The following is a 12,394-nucleotide window of genomic DNA, read 5'->3' as shown; positions in this document are numbered from 1 at the left end:
ATGTTTTTATTAACGTGATGTAAGATATGTTTTAATTAACGTGTTGTAAGGCATGTTTCTATTAATGTGTTGTAAGACATGTTTTTATTAACGTGTTGTAAGACATGTCCCATTGTAGACTTACACAGTGACTGTCTAGTGTTTGACAGCTCTTCTGGCACTCTGAGCCCTTGGCTCCGGGCCCTGCACTAGAACAGTTGAAGAAACCCATTGGTTCTTCACAGGCTGCAGAGAACAGACATAGGTTTTATAGGTTAGTAGGGACTAAACTACAGGGTCTTGGTTGTAAAGTGATATGCCTTATTTCAGAGTGCTCACATAAATGTTGTGGTTCTCCAGTACAGCTTAATTTCCCTTGTCTGCAAGAGCTGGGTGGTTAAGAGGGGTATAAGAGGAGGGGGGTTAAGCATGGTTTAGCATGTCTCTTGAAGCAAACCAAGACTTCATAAGAAGACAGTCGATTTCTAAACATTTTAATAGAGCCACAACAAAGACCATCAGATTTTCAGAGATTTTCTTTCACATGCCAACCAAGTCCTTACCATGTAGCCCCATAGATCCTGGTGACCTCTCCAGGGGGCACTACTGTGCCTCCATTGTAGCAGGAGCAGCGTGAGGCAGGGACACACTCTCCCTGGTCGTTCAGGTAGGTTCCCTCGGCACAGCCACAGCCGTCCACAGACACATGGTCTAACTGTTCAATTCAATTAAAAATGTTTTATCCATGAGGGGAAATTACTTTGGGCATGTCTGCAGCAACAACAACATCCACAACAAGAACAAGATACGCAACAACATGACAACAACAGCAACAAAGACAACAACAACATACCCAACTACTACAACACAGCAACAACAAGACAAAAACAACAGTCACAACAGCAAGACATTAATAAAATGAATAATAATAATAATATTAAATAAGTAACATGAATAGAAATGAGATGTCCATGTAAATGTACCTGGCAGGTGAAGTCTGTCTGGCTCAGTGAACGACAGGTACGGTCACAGCTGGTCATCGTGTAGTCATAGACCATCGTGTCAGGGCAGCTGGAGGAGTACTTCCCTGTGGAAAACAGTATGGTGATTCAACATTTAATTATATGTTTTGGGGTATTTTGTTTTTAAATAAGAGGGTAAATACGCCATCTTGATCCAAGATGAAGACGTGTTTTGTTTGTGTCTCGTGTACTTTTGTATTTTTCGTATTTTTTGTATATATATTTCAACTTTATTTTCTCTTTTCGATTTTTAATTCGAATATACCTTCCAGTAACCTGCCTCACCCAATGTGATATGGTATCGCTATTATTTAAAAAAATATATTATAATTTTAGAACACATTCAAGAACCTCCAGAAGCTAACCAGCTAATTAGCTAGAAGCTACTTCGTCATTGTTAGCTACTGCTAGCGGCTTTTACCTTCTGCACAGATACCAGCCCTGTTTTAGCCTGGATAATACTCGCCAGTCTAACAGTATCGAATTGTCTCTCCATAACAACGCCGGATTCCTGCCGTAATCCTTGGACCACTACTTCTGATCTTCACAGCTAGCTTGCAGCGAGCTAGCATGCACTCACCGTGGCATCCAGTACCGAAGCTATACATGAGGCCCACCTCCCGGCCTACTCAGCTGTTCACCCGAACCCCACTCATACACGGATAGAGCCCAATACTCCACCGGATCCTAGCATCAGTTAGCCATGAGCCAGGCGCATCTCCCGGCTAGCAAACTAAATTCTACAATACCTCTTTCGCCACCTGGCTTGGATTCTCTGTCGACACGGCCCCCCGCCGCACCACCACGACTGGTCTGCCGACGAATACTCCATCCGCTGTGCCTTCAACCAGCCTCCGTCGGAGGGCTACTAACTTTAAACGCTGTGTCGCCCGAGTGCTAGCGTAGTGGCGGCTTCCCTGTTCCATCTACTGCTGCCCTCTGGACACTATGATCACTTGGCTACATAGCTGATGCCTGCTGGACTGTCCATTAATCACGGTACTCCATTCTGTTTATTTAATTTGTATCTGTCGGCGCCAGCCGCAAACTCAGGCTCTGTTTGTAGTTAATCCGACCCTCTCTGCCTAGTCATCGCCATTTTACCTGCTGTTGTTATGTTAGCTGATTAGCTGTTGTTGTCTCACCTGTTGTTTTAGCTAGCTCTCCCAATCAACACCTGCGATTACTTTATGCCTCGCTGTATGTCTATGTCAAATGTCAACATGCCTTTATGCTGTTGTTCAGGTTAGTTATCATTGTTTTAGTTTACAATGGAGCCCCTAGTTTCACTCTTCATACCTCTGATACCTCCTTTGTACCACATCCCACACACCTCACCCATTACAACCAGCATGTCCAGAAATACAACCTCTCTTATCATCACCCAGTGCCTGAGCTTACCTCTGCTGTACCTGCACCCCACCATACCCCTGTCTGTGTATTATGCCCTGAATATTTTCTACCATGCCCAGAAATCTGCTCCTTTTATTGCTTGTCCCCAACGCTCTAGGCGACCAGTTTTGATAGCCTTTAGCCGCACCCTCATACTACTCCTCCTTTGTTCCGCGGGTGATGTGGAGGTAAACCCAGGCCCTGTATGTCCCCAGGCACCCTCATTTGTTGACTTCTGTGATCGAAAAAGCCTTGGTGTCATGCATGTCAACATCAGAAGCCTCCTCCCTAAGTTTGTTTTACTCACTGCTTTAGCACACTCCTTCAACCCTGATGTCATGCCGTGTCTGAATCCTGGATTAGGAAGGCCACCAAAAATTCTGAGATTTCCATATCCAAATATAACATTTTCCGTCAAAATAGAACTGCCAAAGGGGGAGGAGTTGCAGTCTACTGCAGAGACACCCTGCAAAGTAATGTCAAAGTAATGCCATACCCAAACAGTTCGAACTACTAATTTAAAAAATAAGTCTCTCACTGTTGCCGCCTGCTACCGACCCCCCTCAGCTCCCAGCTGTGCCCTGGACACCATTTGTGAATTGATCGCCCCTCATCTAGCTTCAGAGTTTGTTCTGTTAGGTGACCTAAACTGGGATATGCTTAACCTCTTGAAACTAGGGGGCACTTTTTTCATTTTTGGAAAAATAACGTTCCCAAAGTAAACGGGCTATTTTGTCAGGACAAGATGCTAGAATATGCATATAAGTTGAGGATAGAAAACACTCTAAAGTTTCCAAAACTGTAAAAATATTGTCTGTGAGTATAACAGAACTGATATTGCAGGCCTCAACGGTTTTTGAGTTATGGACATTTTTCTGGGATTAAAGGTCCAAAATGTAAATAGAGCAATAATTTTTCCACTTCACGTCAAAGTCAAGGAGCCTCCGGTGTCAACAAAAAAAAGAACCAGCAATTTATCTATCGTCATTTAAGAGAAATCGTACAATGTCAAATTGGTGATGTTCAAAAATAGTTTTTTTTTTTAACAGTTACAGATCCAGTTGCATGGTGTTCATACGAATCGTTTTAAAGTGCGCTGCGGAGCTCTGCGAGATTTCTGTGATTTCCTATGATTTTCTGAAATAACACCCACTCACTAAACCCTCCGTAAATAACTCAGTTCTTAACGTAAAGACTTAAAACTCAGGATTCTGTAAAGGCATACACCAATCAGGATATGAGTTTATTTATAGCTTCCTGTGCCAACCGGAAGTGCCTTAAATGGTGTCATAGTGGCTGTTTCCAAGGGTTAAAAATGTCAGATCTTTTCAAAACTTCATATGTGTGATTAGGTAACCCCCATGAACTGTAAGTCAGTCAAAGGAAAAGCTCTCTCTCACACACACACACACACACACACACACACACACACACACACACACACACACACACACACACACACACAGCAAGGATGGAGTTACAAAGTGCGGTGCTTAAAGACACACAGAGCCTTCAATGGCATTTCCATATTCTCTAGGCCGTGCCGAGTTTAACGAGATGCCCCGCTTGACCCTAGCTCGCTCTGAGTGCAGCGACCGTGAAAAAAAGTAGGCCCAGAATGAAGCCTGGCCCAAAATGTCAGTGAGAGAACCGTTAGGGTGAGAAGCACAATTCGACCTCAGGTATGATCCTGAGGTCCTCCCGATCTGTGCAAGCCTAACCTTGACCGTGTGACATTAACCCTTAACAGTAAAACAGGGTTTTTTTATCTTACAGATTACATTGACATCTCTCCACATAGGAATACATTGCCTGCTCCTCTAAAGTCAACCTGAAGCCTATGTGGGTTATGAATGCCTTATGAACCTGTCTTCAATGACAGTCCATCAGGACACTATGAGGTCTACCTGTGTCGATTCGAAGCTTCCTGGACCAACCGAAAGTGGTTAAAATCACCCTAAAAGTGTATATCCATACCCTACCTGCAGTTTGATAGAAATAGTGCATTCAACCCTGTGTAAATCAGTCAGTTCTTAACGTAAAGACTTAAAACTCAGGATTCTGTAAAAGCATACCCCAATGAGGATATGTGTTGACTTATAGCTTCCTGTGCCAACCGGAAGTGCCATAATTGGTGTCAAAGGGGCTGTTTCGAAGAGTTAAAAAAGTCAGATCTTTCCAAAACTCCATATGTGTGATTAGGCAACCCCCATGAACTGTAAATCAGTCATTTTCCCATAAAATTTCTAAGAAAAACTAAATCACACACATACACAGCTTGGCAGGAGGGACCCATTGGGGAGCGTAGAGACAGACAGTGCCTGCAATAGTTAGCTTTGTTCGAGCTAGAAAAGAACCGTCAGACCTAGAGTTCCGAAACGTGAGAAACCTGTTCTAGACCTCAGATCGATAGTGCGTGGTGAGTTACTTGGCTCTAGAATGTTCTCGGACCGAGAAACAGCCTCGTACATTTGCAATGACTTCAATTCATTTTGACCATTAAGAAAATGACGACATTTAGAAAAGTCTCAGAGTCGCAAGACTAGGTGCATTGCGACCGTCTCGGACCATATAGACGGACCCCAACGTTTCTGTCCGATAGCTCATTCAAGGACCACGTAGCAAGTCATGGAAAAAAGTGGATTTTCAGCACCAATTAGGGTCTTGCTCGGGCACCAAATGACCTATCGAGCCGAAACTTGGGATTCGGGGTCGCGTCAGCTAGGCCTACACATAACATCAGAACTGGACCCGCAGCTTTAACGTAACTACGTTTTTTACATTTTATTATGGTTTGAACACAAGGCGTGAATTTTGGGCCATCTCTGAAGTATGTGATAGTTGGCTACTAAGCGAGTTGGAAAGAGTGGGTTTGGTGTCAGTTTGTATCAGTTTGGTGTCAGAATGATCTCTAATTGACTGATGGACGGTGACTTGCTGGTGACTCTTGTCCATTTGCAATATGTTTAAACAGTGAGGTACCATCACCAAAGTGACATTCTGAATTAAACCCTAACGAGCCATGGAGAGGAAACAGAATCACTGCCCAGCCATCCCGAGTTCATCGGTTCAGTCAATTTCGCATTCCTGCAGGATTTTTATAGCATGACAAATTCATGATGGTAAATGCCCATTGAACCATATTGCAAATACACAGTGAATTTGCAAAAGTGAGAAAACATAAACAAATGGACATAATGAAATCAACACAACGAGCAAAGGAGAAGAACCACTATCAATGCCCGGCCATCCTGTGTTCATCAGGCCAGTCAATGTTGCATTTCTGAAGGATTTTTGAGCAAGACACATTCGTGATGCCAATTGAAACATATTGCAAATGCACGTGCACTTGCAATATGATTCAACAGTGAAGAAACATCACCAAATTGACATTTTTTATTATATTTTCATCTTTATTTAACCAGGAAAGTCAGTTAAGAATAAATTCTTATTTTCAATGATGCCCTAGGAACAGTGGGTTAACTGCCGGTTCATTAGCAACTATCACTGCCCGGCCATCCTGTGTTCATCAGGTCAGTCAATTTTGCAATTCTGCATGATTTTTGAGCATGACAAATTCGTGATGGTAAATGCCCATTGAAACATATTGCAAATGCACATGCATTTGCAATATGATTCTATAGTGAAAAAAACATCACCAAATGGACATGATGAAATCAACACAACAAGTGATGGAAAGGAACATCTAGCACTGCCCGGCCATCCCGAGTTCATTGGGCCAGTCAATTTTGCATTTCTAAAGGATTTTTGAGCATATCAAATTATGGCATTTGACCCCCAAAAAAGTGACTTTTGACTATGACTTTTGACTGCCTATGAAATCATATTGCAAATGGACAAATCATGTTCCTTATGCACAAGTAAAAAAAAAAATATGATAATAAAATTTTACAAAAGTATATTCATACAGTTCTTACACATGATTAGGGGCGGCAGGGTAGCCTAGTGGTTAGAGTGTTGAACTAGGAACCGGAAAGTTGCAAGTTCAAATCCCGAGATGACAAGGTACAAACCTGTCTTTCTTCCCCTGAACAGGCAGTTAACCCACTGTTCCCAGGGCATCATTGAAAATAAGAATTTGTTCTTAACTGACTTGCCTAGTTAAATAAAGTTCAAATAAAATAAATAAATATGAATTGACAGGAAATCAAAACAAATTAAAAAAAACGGTCCAGAAAACACTTTTTTACGAGGGTGATAAGTTTTTGAAAAAAAGTTCACATTTTCGACTTTTGACTTCCAATGAAATTATATTGCAAATGGACAAAACATATGCCTTATGCACAAGTAAAAAAAGAAATTATGATAATAAAATACGACTAAATTATGTTGATACAGTTCTTATACATGTGTAATTGACACAAAATTCGAAAGAATTTCGAAAAACGGTTCAGAAAGCACTTTTTTAAGGGCGTGTGAAGTTTTTTATGACTTCATATGAAATCATATTGCAAATGGACAAAATATATGCCCTATGCGCAAGTAAAAAAATTAAAAAAAATAATAATAAAAAATAATTATAATAAAATTGGACAAAAGTATGTTCATACAGTTCTTACACATGTGTAATTGACAAAAAAAAAATCGAAAGAATTTCGAAAAACGGTCCAGAAAGCACTTTTTTGGGGGGTGATACGTTTTTGAAAAAATGTCACTTTTTCAAAATTTTGATTTTGGATATTGACCTGTGTTGCATTTGCAATATGAAAAACCACGGTGGAGCGCGCTCGCCACCTGTTGGATTTTTAAAGTGTTACAACTGGCATTTGCCATATGGCATTTGCAATCAAATTTACACGAAACGACGCCGAATTGAGTGGTATTGGACACCGTGTATATGGTTTGTCCAGTGACAATGACTTCCCATTCATTTTTGTCCATTTCAGGGGGGTGTTTCCTTACCCTAGTAAAACTGACTATCCTACCGATCCTCGACTTCGGCGAAGTCATCTACAAAATAGCTTCCAATACTCTACTCAGCAAACTGGATGTAGTTTATCACAGTGTCATCCGTTTGGTTACTAAAGCACCTTATACCACCCACCACTGCGACCTGTATGCTCTTGTTGGCTGGCACTCGCTACATATTCGTTGCCAGACCCACCTGCTCCAGGTCATCTACAAGTCCATGCTAGGTAAAGCTCACATTGGCAATACCCACCCGTAGCACGTGCTCCAGCAGGTGTATCTCACTGATCATCCCTAACGTCAACACCTGATTTGGCCGCCTTTCCTTCCAGTTCTCTGCTGCCTGTGACTGGAACGAATTGCAAAAATCGCTGAATTTGGAGACTTTTATCTCCCTCACCAACTTTAAACATCTGCTATCTGAGCAGCTAACCGATCGCTGCAGCTGTACATAGTCGGCTGTACATAATCGGTAAATAGCTCACCCAACTTACCTACCTCATCCCCATACTGTTTTTATTTATTTACTTTTCTGCTATTTTGCACACCAGTATCTCTACCTGCACATGACCATTTGATCATTAATCACTCCAGTGTTTTCAGCTAAATTGTAATTATTCGCCTACCTCCTCATGCCTTTTGCACACAATGTATATAGACTATTTTTTCCTTTTTTTCTACTGTCTTAATGACTTGATTATTGTCTACTCCATGTGTAACTCTGTGTTGTTGTCTGTTCACACTGCTATGCTTTATCTTGGTCAGGTCGCAGGTGTAAATGAGAACTTGTTCTCAACTAGCCGACCTGGTTAAATAAAGGTGAAATAAAAAAAAATTAAAGGATGGTGAACCCTGGACACCGTGGGTTAATAGGAGGGTGAACCCTGGACACTGTGGGTTAATAGGAGGGTAAACCCTGGACACCGTGGAAAAATAGGAGGGGAACCCTTCATTAATTAATTAATAAATACATTCAGTATCTCTGATGTTTATCTTACCACAGGTGGTGTTTCTCCATCCACTGAGCAGGACGCCTGCAGCAGCACATGCATGGACGTAGGAGGAGACCGCAGCACACATGCACTCCTCACTCCTCTCACAGTTACAACTGTCATATAGGCAGATCTTCAGGGAGAGAAGAAGAAACAGAAGAAGTTATGAGATGTGATAATGAAGAAAACTACTGTTTTCTGAAATCACACACAAGTACAGGACAATAGTATTAAAAAATCCGAATAGATGTTTTGAGATAAATTAAATTAAAATTAGATCATTTTGATATTGAACTTCTAAAATGATCGTTTAAAAAAAAATATTCTTAGAGCTTTGGGATAACTCTGTAATTAAAGAGCATTTTAACATCACCATACTTACTTCCATGTAGTAATTTGGGTTGATCTCGGTGTGGCATTGGGAAAATATTCCTTCACGATCTGACAGCATCAAGCACCAGTGCTTGGCATATCTCTCTGTAAAACATATGAGATATTAGCAACATTTAACAAAGTAGAAAGAGTTTTTATCTAGGCTTTACTGTGCATCTCAGTAGACATATGTAAGTGTAATCCCCAAGAAGTATTCCAAGGCTCTGATAAAGGCTCTCTACGCCGAAACATAATGAAAAAATACAAATGGTTAGTTGGAGAATAAACTCAGATCTATGCACAGAGTGATCCTTTTTCTACTACTAGTAAGGAATAGTTTTGGTATTATCAAGTCCCTCAGTCGAGCACCTGATTCCCTTTTTGTTCAAGCTGGGCTGAAGCGTGTTTGGGTATTGTTTCATTAGACCAGGGGATCCCAAACCTTTTTGGCCCACGACCCCATTTAGTGAATAGGCCTGCCCGCTGTCCCACAATAGATTTGCCCCATTTGTGCAAGAGTCCACCTTTCAATCACATGGAATCTGTTTTTGTCAATACGGAACATCCCCTGTGCCATGTCATGCTCAGAAATCGTCAGACAGAACAATACGTCCTCATGAATAGCATCCCCCGATATGTATAGCGAACAAAATTCAATGCATGGGGCATCTCGGCCTCCACAGCATTTGGATAAACGTCCATTTGCATAAACTGGGGAGTTTGTGAGTCGTTCAGTCAGAGTTTCCTCTTGATTGCGAGAAATAGCATACACTTTTTGTTTAACATGTGCCTCTATCCTCCCACATCGATTGCGGACGGTAATATCAAAATCTCTGCAATAGTGTGTAGGTTTCATTCCGTAGTGGAACAAGCCGTTCAACGTGGGAATGATTCAAGTGCAACGGTCAAGTGCGGCCATGGAAGAACTGGGACAATTTCAACGTCCCGGAATTGTGTACAGATCCTTGCGACTTGGGGCTGTGCATTATCATGTTGAAACATGAGGTGATGGCGGTGTATGAATGGCATGACAATAGGCCTCCGGATCTTGTCATGGTATCTCTGTGATTTGTGTGTTTGGCCCACCACCCCATTTAGAAAATACTCGTGACGGCAACCATGTGATTCTTTACATTTTTATTAACAGTCAGTGTTAACCTTTTTATTCGGGCAGTCAATTGAAAAACATGAACAGTATTTCTGATTTGTCTTCTCAACTCACCATCACATACTGTTAATGTGGGGCTATGATGATAGTCAATTTCAAACTAGTCTTACATTATGTATCTTATCTCACCACCGCTAATGAGATGGGTATGACTTGATGAATGTCGCGGCATAGCTTCTCAAAGTCAGGGGGTGTGGTCAACAGTGAGCACCTCATCTCTGCTGTCACATCCAACCTGGATTGATATTTGGTTTTAACGCAGACGAGAGCACTGAATCCAGCTTAACACAGATATGAGCTGGTGAAGGGTACCAAGGTGCTTTCAAGACAAATGGAAAATACAATGTCAAATCATGACGTCAGTGATCTTCAGGTTCGAAGTTGGAGCTCTAGAAAGAGGCCAGAGGATCTTGTAATAGTATCTCTGAGCATTCAAATTGCCATCGATAAAATGCAAGAGTGTTCATTGTCTGTAGCTTATGCATGCCCATACCATAACCCCACCATCATAAATGTTGTCTGGGGTTGTCAACAATTATGTTGAAGGTGGCTTATGGTAGAGAAATTAAAATTCAATTCTCTGGCAACAGCTCTGGTGGACTTTACTGCAGTCAGCATGCCAGTTGCACTCTCCCTCAAAACTTTAGACATCTTTTGTGTTGTGTTTTGTGACAAAACCTCACATTTTAGAGTGTCCTTTTTTTACCCTTTAATTGTCCCCAGCACATGGTGCACCTGTGTAATTGTCATGCTTTTCAATCAGCTTCTTGATCTGCCACACCTGTCAGATGGATGAATTATCTTGGCAAAGGAGAAATGCTCACTAACAGGGATGTAAATAAATGTGTGCATAACATTTGAGAGAAATAAGCTTTTTGTGCATCAGGAAAATGTCTGGGATCTTTTTTTTCAGCTCATGAAACATGGGAGCAACACTTTCCATGTTGCGTTTATATTTTGTTCAGCGTATATATTTTTTTGTATTTTGGAAATTCTCCCGAGACCCCATTTTCATATAAAGTGACCCCACATGGGGTTGTGACCCCTAGTTTGAGAACCGCTGCATTAGACATATGTTAGTGTTTTTAAAGAGGTCGAAGGAGTACCGTTCTCTACACTCAGACTGCATGGGATCTCAAAGCTCTGTGCCACATCAGGACAGCTTGCTTTGGTCTTCCACGTGTCGGCGAATGTCACAGCGGTTCCTTCCACCAGTCCATTGATGGTTCTGAAGTCGTCAGTGTGGAAGCTGTTAAAGTCTCCACAAAGACCTGGATAAGACGTACAAAACATTATAACAGGTGATTTGAACTAAAATTGACTAAAGATGCAATGCATCAAGTATGATTAGTTTATTAATAATTGTTTCAGGTGAGGTTTGACCGAACCCCTCAAACAAGCGGTATGGTGACACACGTTACATTAACAGTAGTTTGATAACCAATCAGCTTTTATAATAATAATGCATGAGATTTATATAGCGCTTCTCAACAACCCAAAAACGATTATCTTTTCACAAAGACTTTAAATGAACAGAGAGAAACATACCCTGGGTTTTTTCTTTGTGTGAACTGCTAGCTACGATGTAGACCTGCATTATAGGTGTTAGCTGGACCTCTAGACGGAGCCCATAAGAGGTATGCACAACGATGTAGAACGTAGAGGGCTGAAAGATCCTTACATCCGCTGTGGAAAATATACACAAGTTCTAGTTACAATCTGGTTTACCATTAACTTTTATTTCCCACTTCCCTATTGTGGGATGCTTATGGTGTTACATGCTGCTAGACAAGGAAAGAAATACGAAAGAAAGAGACAACTTCTGGTACAGAATGTACTGCATGGGAAGGGTTTCAAACATACATTTATACTGATCAATGACTACAAAAAATAGACAGATGTCACATCTGTCAGCGATTGGGTGCAGAGTTATAGCGGAGTCAGACGCAGGACACAGGTATTCAGTAACATAACTGAGTTTACTTAAAATATCAAGCAACATTCCAAATAGGAACATACAAAAAACACTAGCACAAAACACAACCACTAACGACATAAACAATCACGGACAGAACAAGAATGTATGCCAGAGGGTTAAATAAGGAACGTGATATGTAATAGAAACCTGGTGTGTGTGATACAGACAAAACAAAACGAAACGAAAACATGGATGGATGGTGACTAGAAAGCCGGTGACGTCGACCGCCAAACACCACCCGAACAAGGAGAAGTGCCGACTTCGGCGGAAGTCGTGACAACATCTCTGTATCCCCTCAAGCAGCCATCAATCAGTCACTCACCCATGAAAAGCGGCATCTGAGAAAACATCTTGTTGACAAAGACCCTTCCACTGGCCTCGATGACAATCATCTGCAAGTGTCAAAATACAACTTGAGATAAAGCGACACCCCTGGTGAGGAGTGTGGAACAGGGTTGGAGTCAATTCCAGTCGATTCAGAAAGAAAACCTCATTCCAATTCCAAATGTTCCCCACTGAAAAACAATGAAGAGCTTTGGAATTGGAATTCAGTGGACTGCCT

At 41.4% G+C, this 12,394-nt stretch overlaps 1 protein-coding gene across 1 annotated transcript in view; it reads right to left on the bottom strand.

The window, feature by feature from the left end:
- Window positions 1–12,394, bottom strand: part of LOC135509762 (mucin-2-like) — a 100,825-nt gene that overhangs the window by 73,620 nt on the left and 14,811 nt on the right. The window contains exons 13-21 of the mRNA XM_064930663.1: window positions 12,155–12,224; window positions 11,403–11,540; window positions 10,961–11,125; window positions 8,697–8,791; window positions 8,321–8,447; window positions 963–1,066; window positions 543–694; window positions 319–368; window positions 125–225 (exon numbers count right to left, since the gene is read on the bottom strand). Coding sequence (XP_064786735.1) covers window positions 125–225; window positions 319–368; window positions 543–694; window positions 963–1,066; window positions 8,321–8,447; window positions 8,697–8,791; window positions 10,961–11,125; window positions 11,403–11,540; window positions 12,155–12,224 — 1,002 coding nt within the window. The remainder of the gene's footprint in view (window positions 1–124; window positions 226–318; window positions 369–542; window positions 695–962; window positions 1,067–8,320; window positions 8,448–8,696; window positions 8,792–10,960; window positions 11,126–11,402; window positions 11,541–12,154; window positions 12,225–12,394) is intronic.

The sequence above is a fragment of the Oncorhynchus masou genome, chromosome 22 (assembly GCF_036934945.1).
Source record: "Oncorhynchus masou masou isolate Uvic2021 chromosome 22, UVic_Omas_1.1, whole genome shotgun sequence".
NCBI classification, from domain to species: Eukaryota; Metazoa; Chordata; class Actinopteri; order Salmoniformes; family Salmonidae; genus Oncorhynchus; species Oncorhynchus masou.
Note: the sequence above shows the minus strand (reverse complement) of the source record. Positions and strands in the feature narration are given on the sequence as shown.